The sequence below is a fragment of the Hypanus sabinus genome, chromosome 3 (genome assembly GCF_030144855.1).
Source record: "Hypanus sabinus isolate sHypSab1 chromosome 3, sHypSab1.hap1, whole genome shotgun sequence".
Taxonomy (NCBI): Eukaryota; Metazoa; Chordata; class Chondrichthyes; order Myliobatiformes; family Dasyatidae; genus Hypanus; species Hypanus sabinus.
Genome location: NC_082708.1, coordinates 144,306,738 through 144,318,935, shown reverse-complemented (window position 1 = coordinate 144,318,935; position 12,198 = coordinate 144,306,738). Strand labels below are relative to the sequence as shown.

The 12,198-nt window shown below is 35.9% G+C and overlaps 1 protein-coding gene across 3 annotated transcripts in view; it reads left to right on the top strand.

Moving 5' to 3' along the window:
* hook3 (hook microtubule-tethering protein 3) overlaps positions 1–12,198 on the top strand; it is a 97,735-nt gene that overhangs the window by 67,881 nt on the left and 17,656 nt on the right. For all 3 annotated transcript variants that reach the window (XM_059965280.1, XM_059965281.1, XM_059965282.1), the window contains 7 exons: positions 206–407; positions 3,483–3,593; positions 3,949–4,033; positions 4,153–4,222; positions 5,365–5,505; positions 8,141–8,228; positions 10,230–10,264. In XM_059965280.1, the coding sequence (XP_059821263.1) occupies positions 206–407; positions 3,483–3,593; positions 3,949–4,033; positions 4,153–4,222; positions 5,365–5,505; positions 8,141–8,228; positions 10,230–10,264 (732 nt within the window). The remainder of the gene's footprint in view (positions 1–205; positions 408–3,482; positions 3,594–3,948; positions 4,034–4,152; positions 4,223–5,364; positions 5,506–8,140; positions 8,229–10,229; positions 10,265–12,198) is intronic.

Below are 12,198 nucleotides of genomic sequence, written 5' to 3'. Positions count from 1 at the left end.
AAACCTTGGATGGTTATTCTAATCCTATGTTATATATTTGCTGCTTTCAGAATTTTTTGGGCATTTTTGAAGTTGTTTGAAAAGCTATATTGTACTTTATTATTGGAAAAAAACTGGCAATGCATTTGACAAAGAAAATTAATTCAGTGGTTTAGTATGTCTTAACATAAAAGTATGTTATATAAATAAAAACATTTTCTTCCAGACATTCCTCTGATAAAGTGGGTAAATTGGAGGGCATGGTAGAGTCATATAAAAAGAAGTTGGAGGACCTGGGTGACTTGCGTCGCCAGGTGAAGCTCCTTGAAGAGAAGAATACTATGTACATGCAAAATACAGTCAGTCTAGAGGAGGAGCTACGGAAAGCAAATGCTGCACGCGCTCAACTGGAAACATACAAGAGACAGGTATGAAATTACAGAGAACCTTGAATATATGAATTAGAGGCAGGAATAAAACACATATTTCTTGAGCCTGCATTGCCATTCAGTAAGATCATAATTGATCTTGTGCCTCAATTGTTTTGCCACCTGATTATTGGATTGTCTGTTTACATATGTTCAGAGACTAAATATCTACATTCTTCTTAAGTGTTGATTTCCAGAGATTTGCAACTTAATGGCAATGAAAATTTTCCCAAATAGCCTTTTCTCTAGATTTTGATTCACCAAGAAGATACTGCCTACTTAGCATCTACTCTGTTTGTCACATGTATATCAAAACACCCAAATATACAGTGAAATACGTTTTTTCGGTCAATGACCAACACAGTCCAACAGTGTGCTTGGGGCAGCCTGCAAGTGTTGCATGCTTCTGGTGCTAACAAAACATGCCCATAGCTTATTAATCCTAACCTGTGTGTCTTTGGAATGTTGGAGGAAAATAGAGCACACAGAGGAAAGCCACATGGTCATTGGGAGAATGTACAAACTCCTCATTGGCAGTAGTGGGAATTAAACCATAATTGCTGGCGCTGTGAAGTATTGTGCTAACCACTGAGTTACATAGAACATAGAATAGTACAGCTCATTACAGGCCCTTTGGCCCACAGTGTTGTGCCAACCCTCAAACCCTGCCTCCCATATAACTCCCCACCTTAAATTCCTCCATATACCTGTCTAGTAGTCTCTTAAACTTCACTAGTGTATCTGCCTCCATCACTCACTCAGGCAGTGCATTCCACACACCAACCACTCTGAGTAAAAAAACCTTCCTGTAATATACCCTTTGAACTTCCATCCCCTTACCTTAAAGCCATGTCATCTTGTATTGAGCAGTGGTGCCCTGGGGAAGAGGCGCTGGCTATTCACTCTATCCATTCCTCTTAATATCTTGTACACCTCCATCATGTCTGCTGTCATTTTCCCCTTTGTGCCAACTAACTTACTTAATCTATCTACTGTATGTACTTTTGCAGTCTTTGTATCCTCATTGATAATTTTACCAGCCAGTTTTATATCACCTGTATATATAGATTATATTTTGTATTTTCATGTTGTTCATTTATGTAAATTGTGAGTACCCATTACAAATCCTTGTGCCATGCCATTAGTAAAAGCCTTGTCAAACTGAAAAGGAGTTGCTGTGTCCCCTTCTTTATCCTTTAAGCAATTATATTATACATATATTCCTCAACCTGCAGGGCTTTATTTTATCCTGTAAACTTCTGAGTGACGTTTTCTTAAAAGTCTTGTGAAAATCCAATCAGACAGGATTTTACAAACACCCAAATTATCTATGGCCTGTACATATGAACAAGTGTTTGGAACAAAGAGCCTGTTACTGTGCTGTATGACTCTATGACTGACTAAATTCAAGACAGTGTGTATCTTGGGAGAGAGCTGGGTGATCCCAGTTTGCGCTTGTGTCTTTCTCACTCGTGGAAGCCCATGGAGGAGAGCGGATTGTGTCCTGTTGAAATGAGCTTAGCGGTATTATTTCAGTCAACAATGGGCAGCATTTTAAGAAAAAAAGAACTGGCATTAGTAGATTTACTGCTTCACAGCTCCAGTTAGTTAGATTAAATGCTGAACTCCCGTACTGATTGTTTTTCCTTGTGACATGGTTTTTTTTCTGGGTGCTTGTTGGTAATTTAATTGACTATTATGAATTGTCTCTGGTGTGCAGATGATTGGTAAAACATGAAGTAAGTTGATCGGAGTTATGGAAAAATGAATGGGTTTGTGTAAAGGATTCCTTGATAGTCAGTCTGGATCCTATGGACAAAAATGTTTCCATAATATATAGCTCTATGGCTGTAGCAATTCAGTACTTGTAATAGCAAGGGCAAGGCAAGAAAGTGCAAGAGATAATAAATAACGTGGGAACTAGTTTCAAAACATAATAACTCTGATATTAAGATAAAAGGTGCTGACAAATTGTAACAGGTTTACCAGTCCAAAAACGAGAGGAACAGATAAACCAGGTTGAAGTGTCCTACTTCTTTTCTTGATCGAACTATGTACTGATCATGTCTTCTCTTCTCACCCAGAAACTCTGGGCACAGACAAAGGCATGTCACATATTTGTTAATCTATGCAATAAATCTACCTATTGAAATGAAATGGAGGGCATTACTGAACTTGCTCTTTTTGATACTCTGATTAGATGACTTTGAAGTTCTCATCAGAAAGATGAGATAACATCCTTGAAGATTATTTCGAGTTTTGTCGGAACAATGTTAGAGATCGGGGGCAGAGTTTCAAGTGAGAATCTGCCAGAAAGAATCTTTGTTTTTACCTTACGATTCCTTTCTGAAATTTCCCTTTCTTTTCCTAGTGTTAATGAAATTTTCCTTCAATTTCAAGTGAAAGGCATAATCTTGGAAAGTTTCTGTCATTACCAACATTTGAAAGATCCCACCTCTTTTACTTTAAGTAAATCGGGAGCAATGTTTTTGTATGTAAAGCTAATTCAAGTATTATCGTGCCTATCCTTAATTAACTGGTATATAATGTAATGATTGTTTTGAAGCTCTAGCACTTTCCATGCTCTGTGACAAATTGCCTTTTTATACTCTCTTCTAGATGAATGCTTAAGTGATTCAATTTAATATGCATTTTGTACCATTGTTTATTATATTTTTGCTATTTTCCTATTTGCAATGAGGTATACTTGATGTTCAAAATAATAATTACATAAACTAATAGAAGATTCAAGATGAACTCTATCCCTTATCATGATTTTATTTCTAATAATGTCATGGATGCTCTTCAAAGCAGGAAACAGTTTGTATATAAAATGGAAGAATAGAGTAATATTCATATCTTCTTAGCTGTGACTATATTGTAGCAAAGTATGCTGCAGTTTTGTCATTTTAACTGTTGAAGGCTTACTGCCACATTAACAAATGTTTGTGGAGCAATCATTCAAGTTGCTGTATCTGTTTTGCATCATTGGTTGTTGAATTTCCAAAACTAATAATTAGGAGGACTAGTGAAAATAATTATGTTTCTAAATTCTACGATTTTTTATTAATTCAGGTTGTAGAGCTTCAAAGCAGATTGTCTGAGGAGTCAAAAAAAGCAGACAAAATGGAATTTGAATATAAAAGGTTGAAAGAGAAAGTGGACACCCTACAGAAAGAAAAAGAAGTAAGATTCTTTTTAGTTTGAGATTTTTTTCTAACTAAGTCTGATATTTAAGCTATATTTGAAACTGGTCTATTTTGACAAACCATCATAGATTATTTATAAGCTTTACATTGGTGTGGCAGTTATTTGTATACACTTTTTTCCCCTTTCAGCTAACCTGTTGAAAGCAATATGGTATTGTAGCAAAAGTTTTTGGGAATCTCTAATCAAAATACTTGTCATATTTACAAAAACATAAAGCATTTATTGACTGGGGAAATATAGCTTATTTTAAATTTAACACATTCACAAAGTTTTGTAATATTTTGAATCCAAACAAGATTCTGTAATATTTCTAAAACTCAAATACTTTTAGAGGCTGAGAACAGAAAGAGATTCCTTAAAGGAGACAATTGAAGAACTGCGATGTGTTCAAGTGCATCAGGGCCAACTCACAGCTGGTATGTATTTAATATTTTATTTGTATTTTGCTTTGTATTGTTCATTAAATTACCCATGTACCTAACACAAGTAATTGCATCCAGTTATAATAACAATGTAACCTTAATATTTTCTATAGGACTTATTCCAATGAATAGTAAAGAGGCATCGGATAGTTTAGCAGCAGAGATAGTAACCCCCGAAATCAAGTAAGTTAAAAGATTTGTTAATATCTTTCAATAAGAGCATACTTTACTTCATAGGCAAATAATGTGATTGAACTTGGGCTGCCTTTTAGGATATATAATATACATCAATTATTTTACACTGATGTTTAATATTTTTTCTAGCTTCTCATGTCTTTAATTTCAGAATCTTTTTCTTTAACCTTTTCCAAATGAGTTTGAGTTTCATTTTGATACCTCAGCACTATTTGTAATTATAGGTCATGAAATGCTTGCAATCCAGGGTTAGTAAAGACAAGGTTGATAGTTCTCAGACCACACTGCTATTCGAATATTATGATGTGTAAATTTCCTTGTACAATGAACAAACTAGTGCGTTGTAATCATGTATTCAAACTGCTTATGTATAAAAAATTGACAGTTATTGGGTATGGGTTTCTTGTCTGCCTCCTAGCCTCTTTACTAGAACCACTGAAGATGTGAATATTAATATTGTGTGCATCCAAATTAACCTTTCTCTGCTGAGGTTTAAATGAAAGCTTATTACGGGCTGTTTAGTTCTTCTAAGGTCAGGAGCTTTGTAGTTAGATGAAGTTGTATAGAAACATTAAAACATGTTACTCAGAACAAAATAATTACAAGGTGAACTAAGTATCAGGTATACATCATAGTATATAGCTTTCCATGGATGAATAGATTAATACTAAATTGAAATTCAGATTGGAAACTTCTGATGGAGCTATGATTAACAATACCAAAGATAAATCATGAGCAAAATAGAACATATATTGAGGAAATAGGAAGGACTGAAAGGAAATGTGAATAAAAATATAGTTCATTTTTGTTTACTGTCATTCAACTGTGTACATGTATACTGACAAAAGAAACAACATTCCTCTGGACCAAGGTATACAACACAGTACATATAACTCATACAGAACACATAAAGTAATATTATCACCAATAGATGAACAAATAATAAAATATATTCCAGAAGGTGGACATTTTAGTGTAAGGTATGCAGTACTTGCAGCATAAGTTTAAAAAGTAAATAGAGCACTATTATACTTCATATGTGATGAGACCTGGTGATAATGCAAAAGGAAAGAGCTTAAAAATGAGCTCTTAATGTCTCATGTTATTATCTTAAATCTCTGACCTTGTAGGGAAAAACTTATCCGATTGCAACATGAAAACAAAATCCTGAAGTTAAACCAAGAGGGCTCCGATAATGAAAAGATAGCTTTACTACAAAGTTTACTGGAAGATGCCAATAGGAGAGAGAGTGAACTGGAGACTGAGAACAGGTGATGAATATTTTTATGTACTGTGTTAATTATATATATGTCTTCAATTGATTTATTCTTAGTGGTTCAGTGTACAGGTAGTCCCCGAGTTATGAACGTCTGACTCATGGACAACTTGTACTTATAAACTGAGGAAGGAGAATACCATCCACCATTTTAAGTCAGATGGCAACACTGTCCACTATTTTAAGTCATTGCCGGTAACACTGTGTTGAGTGTTTAACTTTGTATTTGGTTCAAATTTTTCTTAGTAAGTTTCACCCTAAACCCCCCCCCCCACCCCCCTTTCCGGTTGGCTGGTGGCACAGTGAAATCGGCGCCGGGCTGAAGAATGGAGGTTCCTGAGTTCATTCCAGAGAGAGACCGCTCCCGTGCCGGGCTGATGTCAATCCAGTGACTCCTGTACCATCCATGCCGGGCTGATGACGAGCTTGCAACTCGACCTCATTAAAAAATACACTGCCACCTCCAGTTTATATTCCCACGTGGAATATTGTGGAGGATCAAGTACCCAAAACCATCACAGCCCCCACTTGTCCCACTTAGCCTGTCTCAGCGCGGTGGTTCTTAAGACCCAGCAGACCTCGGAAGCCAGCGGAGCTTCGCCCACAGTGTTTCTGTTCCAGTGATGAGAAGCGATCGCGATTGAAATTGAAGTGGAAATAATAAAGCGTTTGGAAAGAGGTGAAACGCCATCGGTCATTGGAGAATTGTTAGGTTACAGTCGGTCAACGATCGAAACAATTTTAAAGGATAACAGATAAAGTGAGAATAATGGAGCGTGTGAATGGCCCTGCCCTGATGAAACCTATGATTATTACTAAGCAACACAGTGGTATAATTATTGGAATACATATGTTTCTTAAGTGTTTTATATGCATAGAAAGGTAAAATACATACTATATACTAAGACAAACGTTTGACTAACTGACACTAAATAATACCGGGTGTACTTGGTCCAACTTACGTACAAATCCGATTTAAAGATGGACTCAGGAACAGAACTCGTACATAACCCGGGGACTGCCTGTATAATAGTGGAATTGTACAGTGGCTTCCAGAGAGAATTTCTCTTGTGTGTTGCATAAACAAATGAATTCAACTTGTGCTATGCTCATTTCAATTAGGTGGATGATAAGATGATGGTTGAATGGGATATTATACATGAAAGGCCACAGAGCCTAGATATATAAACCCTAATTGTATGTAGGTTTATGCAAATAAGCTTAAGTGAGGCATTTTATGTTTAACGAAACCCATAACACATTTTATTGAACTCCAAAACTTACACAACCAAAGTAAGCTAAAAATTCTTACGTAACAATGTCATTACGTCAGGTCAGAATCTTAAAAGCGACAACCAACTCAATGTCGGTGGTTGTGAATTTTGTCCATTTCTCCCAATTACATTACCATACAGTATCTTGTATGAAGGGTGCTCAATGAGGAAAATTGCTAATGTGCACTCTATTAGTTTTGAAACTGTTCTCAATTTTGAATAGGTTACTTCACTATTTTTGAGAGATAAGCTTTTATGAAAAAGATCAATTTTTAAAGGAAATATCAGTAGCTGTGTATATTAGCTAGAAACTCACTAATTGTACATTATTAAAGAATCATGTGCCAGTAATCTGGAAAGATCACAAGCAGAACCAGTGGCAGTGCTGTGGGGAAAATTATTGAAAATAAAACATTCATAAATCCAATGCTGGCGATGGATTTCAGCGGAAATCAGAAGGTAACTGTATATGTGATTAGTCAATTCCTCAATATGCACTTCTTCATTATGTACTATTAGCAAATACGGGGCATAAAGCATTTAAAAACTTTGTTCCGGATCTTACATGTGGCATGCAACACACAATGGAATCAAGATGCAGGTATTTGTAATATCATGAATATGCCAGAAAATCACTTAACTGCATTCTGGCCTCTTAAAATCCTTGGGGAAAGATGTGGCCAAAGTTATAGGAGCAGAGACTGTAATAGTCTCGGTTAGATTTCTGATCTACTGTGTGTCACTTACAACAGACAGACATACTTTATTGATCCCGAGGGTAATTGGGTACGTACTCCTACATAGCAATGACAGCTCCATAGAGTCAATGGACTCTATCCTTCTGTTTCTTAGGCAGACCCTTGGCCAAGGATGTCTTGCTTCACTACAGTCCTGTGCATTCTGATGTAGCTGAAGAGTCTAATGCAGGAAACACAGACTCTGCCTCAGTGTTGATGGAGCAATGGATGTGTAGCTGGGGATGTGGCCTTCATATGCTCTTGCTGACATCTAGTGGTTTCTCTCTCTTCCTGTAAATCTCTTACCATAGTGGGAACCCAGATAAAGTGCTTACTCTAGGAGTCAGCTGTTGGGTATGTGGTAGTTGTACCGGCTTATTGGAACCAGTTGTTTGAGGTTGGGACTTCAATTTTGGAAGTGCAGACTTTAATTTTGCTGAGACAGCATTGTTGATATCCGCAATGTTTTGAGGTGACTACTGTGGTTTGGGAAAATGTGTGAGACAGAGGAAACAAGTTGTCATCAAAAAGAGATAATTAAATGAGAACATTTGCATGAGGAAGAGAAGTACAGCTCTATAAAGATAACTGAAATTTCTTGCCTTTTTTTTGTTAAAAGGCTAGCCAATCAGAGGATATTGGAAATACAGTCTCAGGTTGAAGAACTTCAGAAGGCATTACAGGATCAGGGGTCAAGGGCTGAAGATGTGAGTTACCTACTGGGTTAAAAAGTACTTGTGATAACATTCTTAGTTCAAAGTTATGCTCATAAACTGCATAAATTGTTTTAAAATAACCAATTAACTGAAATCCTTTTCAAATAGCTGAAACCTTCTTGCCTTTGCCATTTTGTTTGCGTCCAGTTTATTTTCTTAGCTTTTTCAAAATCGGCTGTCTTGCAGTATGTCATTTGACAAAGCAGTGCCACCCTTCATGTCATTGCTTATGTTGCTTTTATCAAAAAAATCACAATTCATTTTAATATTAGAATTCATCTCCAGTAGCCTTGCTGCATTGATATTATAGGTTCAAGTCTGCAATTTACCATTTTAACTTGATTGGTCTTCCAATACAAATATTTGTCTGCTATAAAAGTAAATAACTTAATGATGACAGAGAGGTTAACACCTGTTCATTGACCAGTGAAGTGCAGTAGCTTTTTGATGTTCTACTTTTTTTCTTTTAAACTTCTTAGATACATTCATTTTACATCCAATATTTCAGTCAATTTCTAGCAAAATCATTTAAAATACATATTCACATATAGCTTTATTTTCATTTTTGCTGAAAACTGTTGAAGAAAGAATGAGGAGTGTATATCCTTGACAATAAAGGGAAAAATACTGTTTTTATTTTTTTTTAATTTTTTTTAAAATTTTTTAGTAATGAACTTGGGTTGCTTTGTGTGTAACATTGGTAACCTATCATTGTGAATGCCATTATTTTATTTTTCAATTTTAGGAAATGCCAAATAAATAATGCAAAATAAAACTGGGTCAAAATGTACTTTCCTAAGCAAGCATATTTTGCAGGTTGGATAAGGTTTCACAGGCATTATTTAAAGCCAAGAATCTGTTAACAGATTAGAAAAGCTTATTTTAGCATGGTTAGCATCTTTTTTTCACTAATTATATATTTCTATTGTGCAACAGGGAATTTGGAACTCATGAGCACATTTAAAAAATAATTTTGTATTGCACAGAGATTTACAAAGACAAGCACTCTTTGCAGCTGGAGATTACATTTAGACTGAAATAATACATATCCCTATCAGGTGAAACTGTTTGTAAAAGGTTCCAGACTTTGAAGAGAGTAGTTATCATCAGACTGAGAGGGTTGAGAGGAATGCATCACCAATGTATGCATTAGCTAGAAGTGAGTTAGTTCTATCTGGCATCCTTCTTGTGTTCCTTTAACACAATAATGTGCTTGAGGCAGGACTTCCTTCATTTTAAGACCTTTGAATTTAAAAACCACTTGATTTATATGCTTTTCATCGTGAAACTTTTATGGGTGTGCAAAATTTCTGCATTTATGAAATTAATTTAAGAAAAATAACTATGATAGGAATGTTTAATTATAAAGTAACATTAGAAATTATTATTCCCTTAGTCTTTCCTTTCTGTGTTCCATTTGTTTCAGCAATAGTCAGAAAATTGGATGCTGCTCCACATAATGATCAAAAATGGCAGCCTGTACATTTGTTTCATTTCTGTAAATATCATTTGTGTTTTAGTGTGGAAACTGGAAGCCACTCATTTGCTTGAAAACAATGTGGATATTAAGAAATATGTATGAATAAAGTTCTCCAGATCAGGAGAGATGAAGGAGCTGCTACTGGTATCAGCTGAGAAGACAGACAAAACATACATGTGCCACAAATTAAGAGGCTTAAAATTTTTCTCGTTCATCTGTTACTGAAGAGTTTCTTCTGCTGGCTGGTGTTTTTGCTTCATACTAACATATTATCTCTGTTTCTTGCCATGGCCATCTGCTGTAGGCTATTGTGAGTATGCCTTCTTTTAAGTAACATCTTACCTTGCTAACTGCCAGCATTTACTAATGTCAAACTGAAATACTGAAACTTCAAAAATCACAATATTTGTACAGTTGCACTAATTAAGTTTGTATTTCAATATTCTGTTCACTTTGCATTTGGTACTTAGTATTTCATTTTTATCATTTACATTTGTGTATCTTTTTTTTAGTCAATTTTGCTGAAAAAGAAACTGGATGAACATTTGTAAGTATGGTTTTAAACTCCTTAAAAGAAATGTTGAATAGGGCAAATAAAGTCAAAGTTAAATTGTATTGTCATATGCACAAGTACTTGTATACAGAGGTGTCTGACAAATTTACTTGCAGCAAAATCACAGGCATATGATATCACATAAGCAGCCTTTACAAGAAAAACATAAGTATAAATTATTCACTATTTTTACAAGAAAGAACACAATAATAAAACATCTAAGTCCATTTTAGTGAAAAATGACCATAGTATTGCTAAATTGTAGTGATGAGGGTTTTTACCAGTTGGTTAATGAATTAAATGATTGAAGGAAAGTAGCTGTTCTTGAATCTGGTGGCGAAGGACTTCTAGCTTCTCTACCTCCTTCCTGATGGTAGCTGCAAGAAGATGCCTGGTCCTGATGGTGGGGTCTTTCATGATAGGTGTTGCCTTCAGACAGCACCTCCTGTCGATACTACCACTGGTGGGAGGGATATACCCATGGTGTATCAGCAAGAGTCAACTACTCTGCAGTTTGCTTATTTATTCAGAGATATAGCATGGAACAGGCCTCTCCAGTGCATTGAGCCACACTACCTAGCAGCCCACCTGTTTAGCTTAATCATGGGACAATTTACAGTGACTAATCACCTTACTAACCAGTACGTCTTTGGACTGTGGGAGTAAACCAGAGCACACGGAGGAAACCAACATACTTATGGAAAGGATGTACAAATTATCCGACAGACTGCATCAGAATTGAACTCTGAACTCTTGACGACCTAAGCTGCACTAGTGTTGTGCTAGCTGTGGCAATCATTTTTTAAGTTCCTGTGCATTCAAATTGGAGTACCAGATCAAAGTTCAACTAGTCAGAATACTTTCAACAGGACATTTGCAGAAGTTTGTTAATAAGGCATTAGTATAATGTTATATTGTTATTAGTTATTTTTAAAAATCTCTAAGCACTTTCAATATGCTTTATGGTATGTGGAAATACTTTCTGTAAATCCTTTTTAAAAAATTCTAGTTTGCTAATACTGCCTAATCTGTCATCTCTGAATAATCAACAAAGTAATGCTAGGTATTGCTGAAAGAGCTTTCAGGTGCTTCAACTCACCAATAACTACCCCCCCCCCCCCTCCCCATTGCTCACTGTGGGTTTCACCAAGAGCATGCAGCTCAAGACCTCATTACAGCTTTGGTCCAAAATGGAATAAAAAGCTGAATTCTATAGATCAACAAATTTTAGCCTTGCCAGCAATGCCCAGACACTGAAAATAGGATAAAGCATTCTCAACAATGGAAAAGTGGTAAAAGGACTTGGCGAATGAAAGGACATTGCAAATAAAAGTGAAAAATCATATTTTAAAAGCAATCCAAATCTACTTTCCAAACTACACACTATTAAAAGAGTTTGTTTTTAATGTTCAAGTAAGAGACAGAAATTCTTAAATTTGATGCATGATTCATTAGGAACATGCTAATTTCTGCTTGAGCTCCATTTTACCATCCAAATCTCTCAATTTTCTTACCATCCAAATAACTAATCATGTGCATCTGAATGTGATAGAGCATTTTAAGGATTCACACTCATTGTGAAAAAATTTGGTTTCAGTCCTAACTGCTTTATCCTGATGCTGTGATCTCTGCTTTGAAGGAATGGGAAAGGGGGGGAATTGAAGGAGTGGGGGAGGGGAAGAGAACCTGAAGGGTGGTGGTGGGAGGGGAAGAGGGAAGGAAGTAGGAAGTCTCCAGTCTAATTTCTAGGATGAGAGAGAGTTGTCCTGATTAAATAGTGGCTAGGTAATTTGTATTCTTGGAGTTTAGAAGATTTAGGGGTGACTTTAGTTAAATATGTAAGTTTCTAAGGTGCTTGACAGGGTAGTTGTTGAGGTGTTTTCACCAATGAGAGCCATGAACAAGGGGACATAACTACAAAGTAAGGG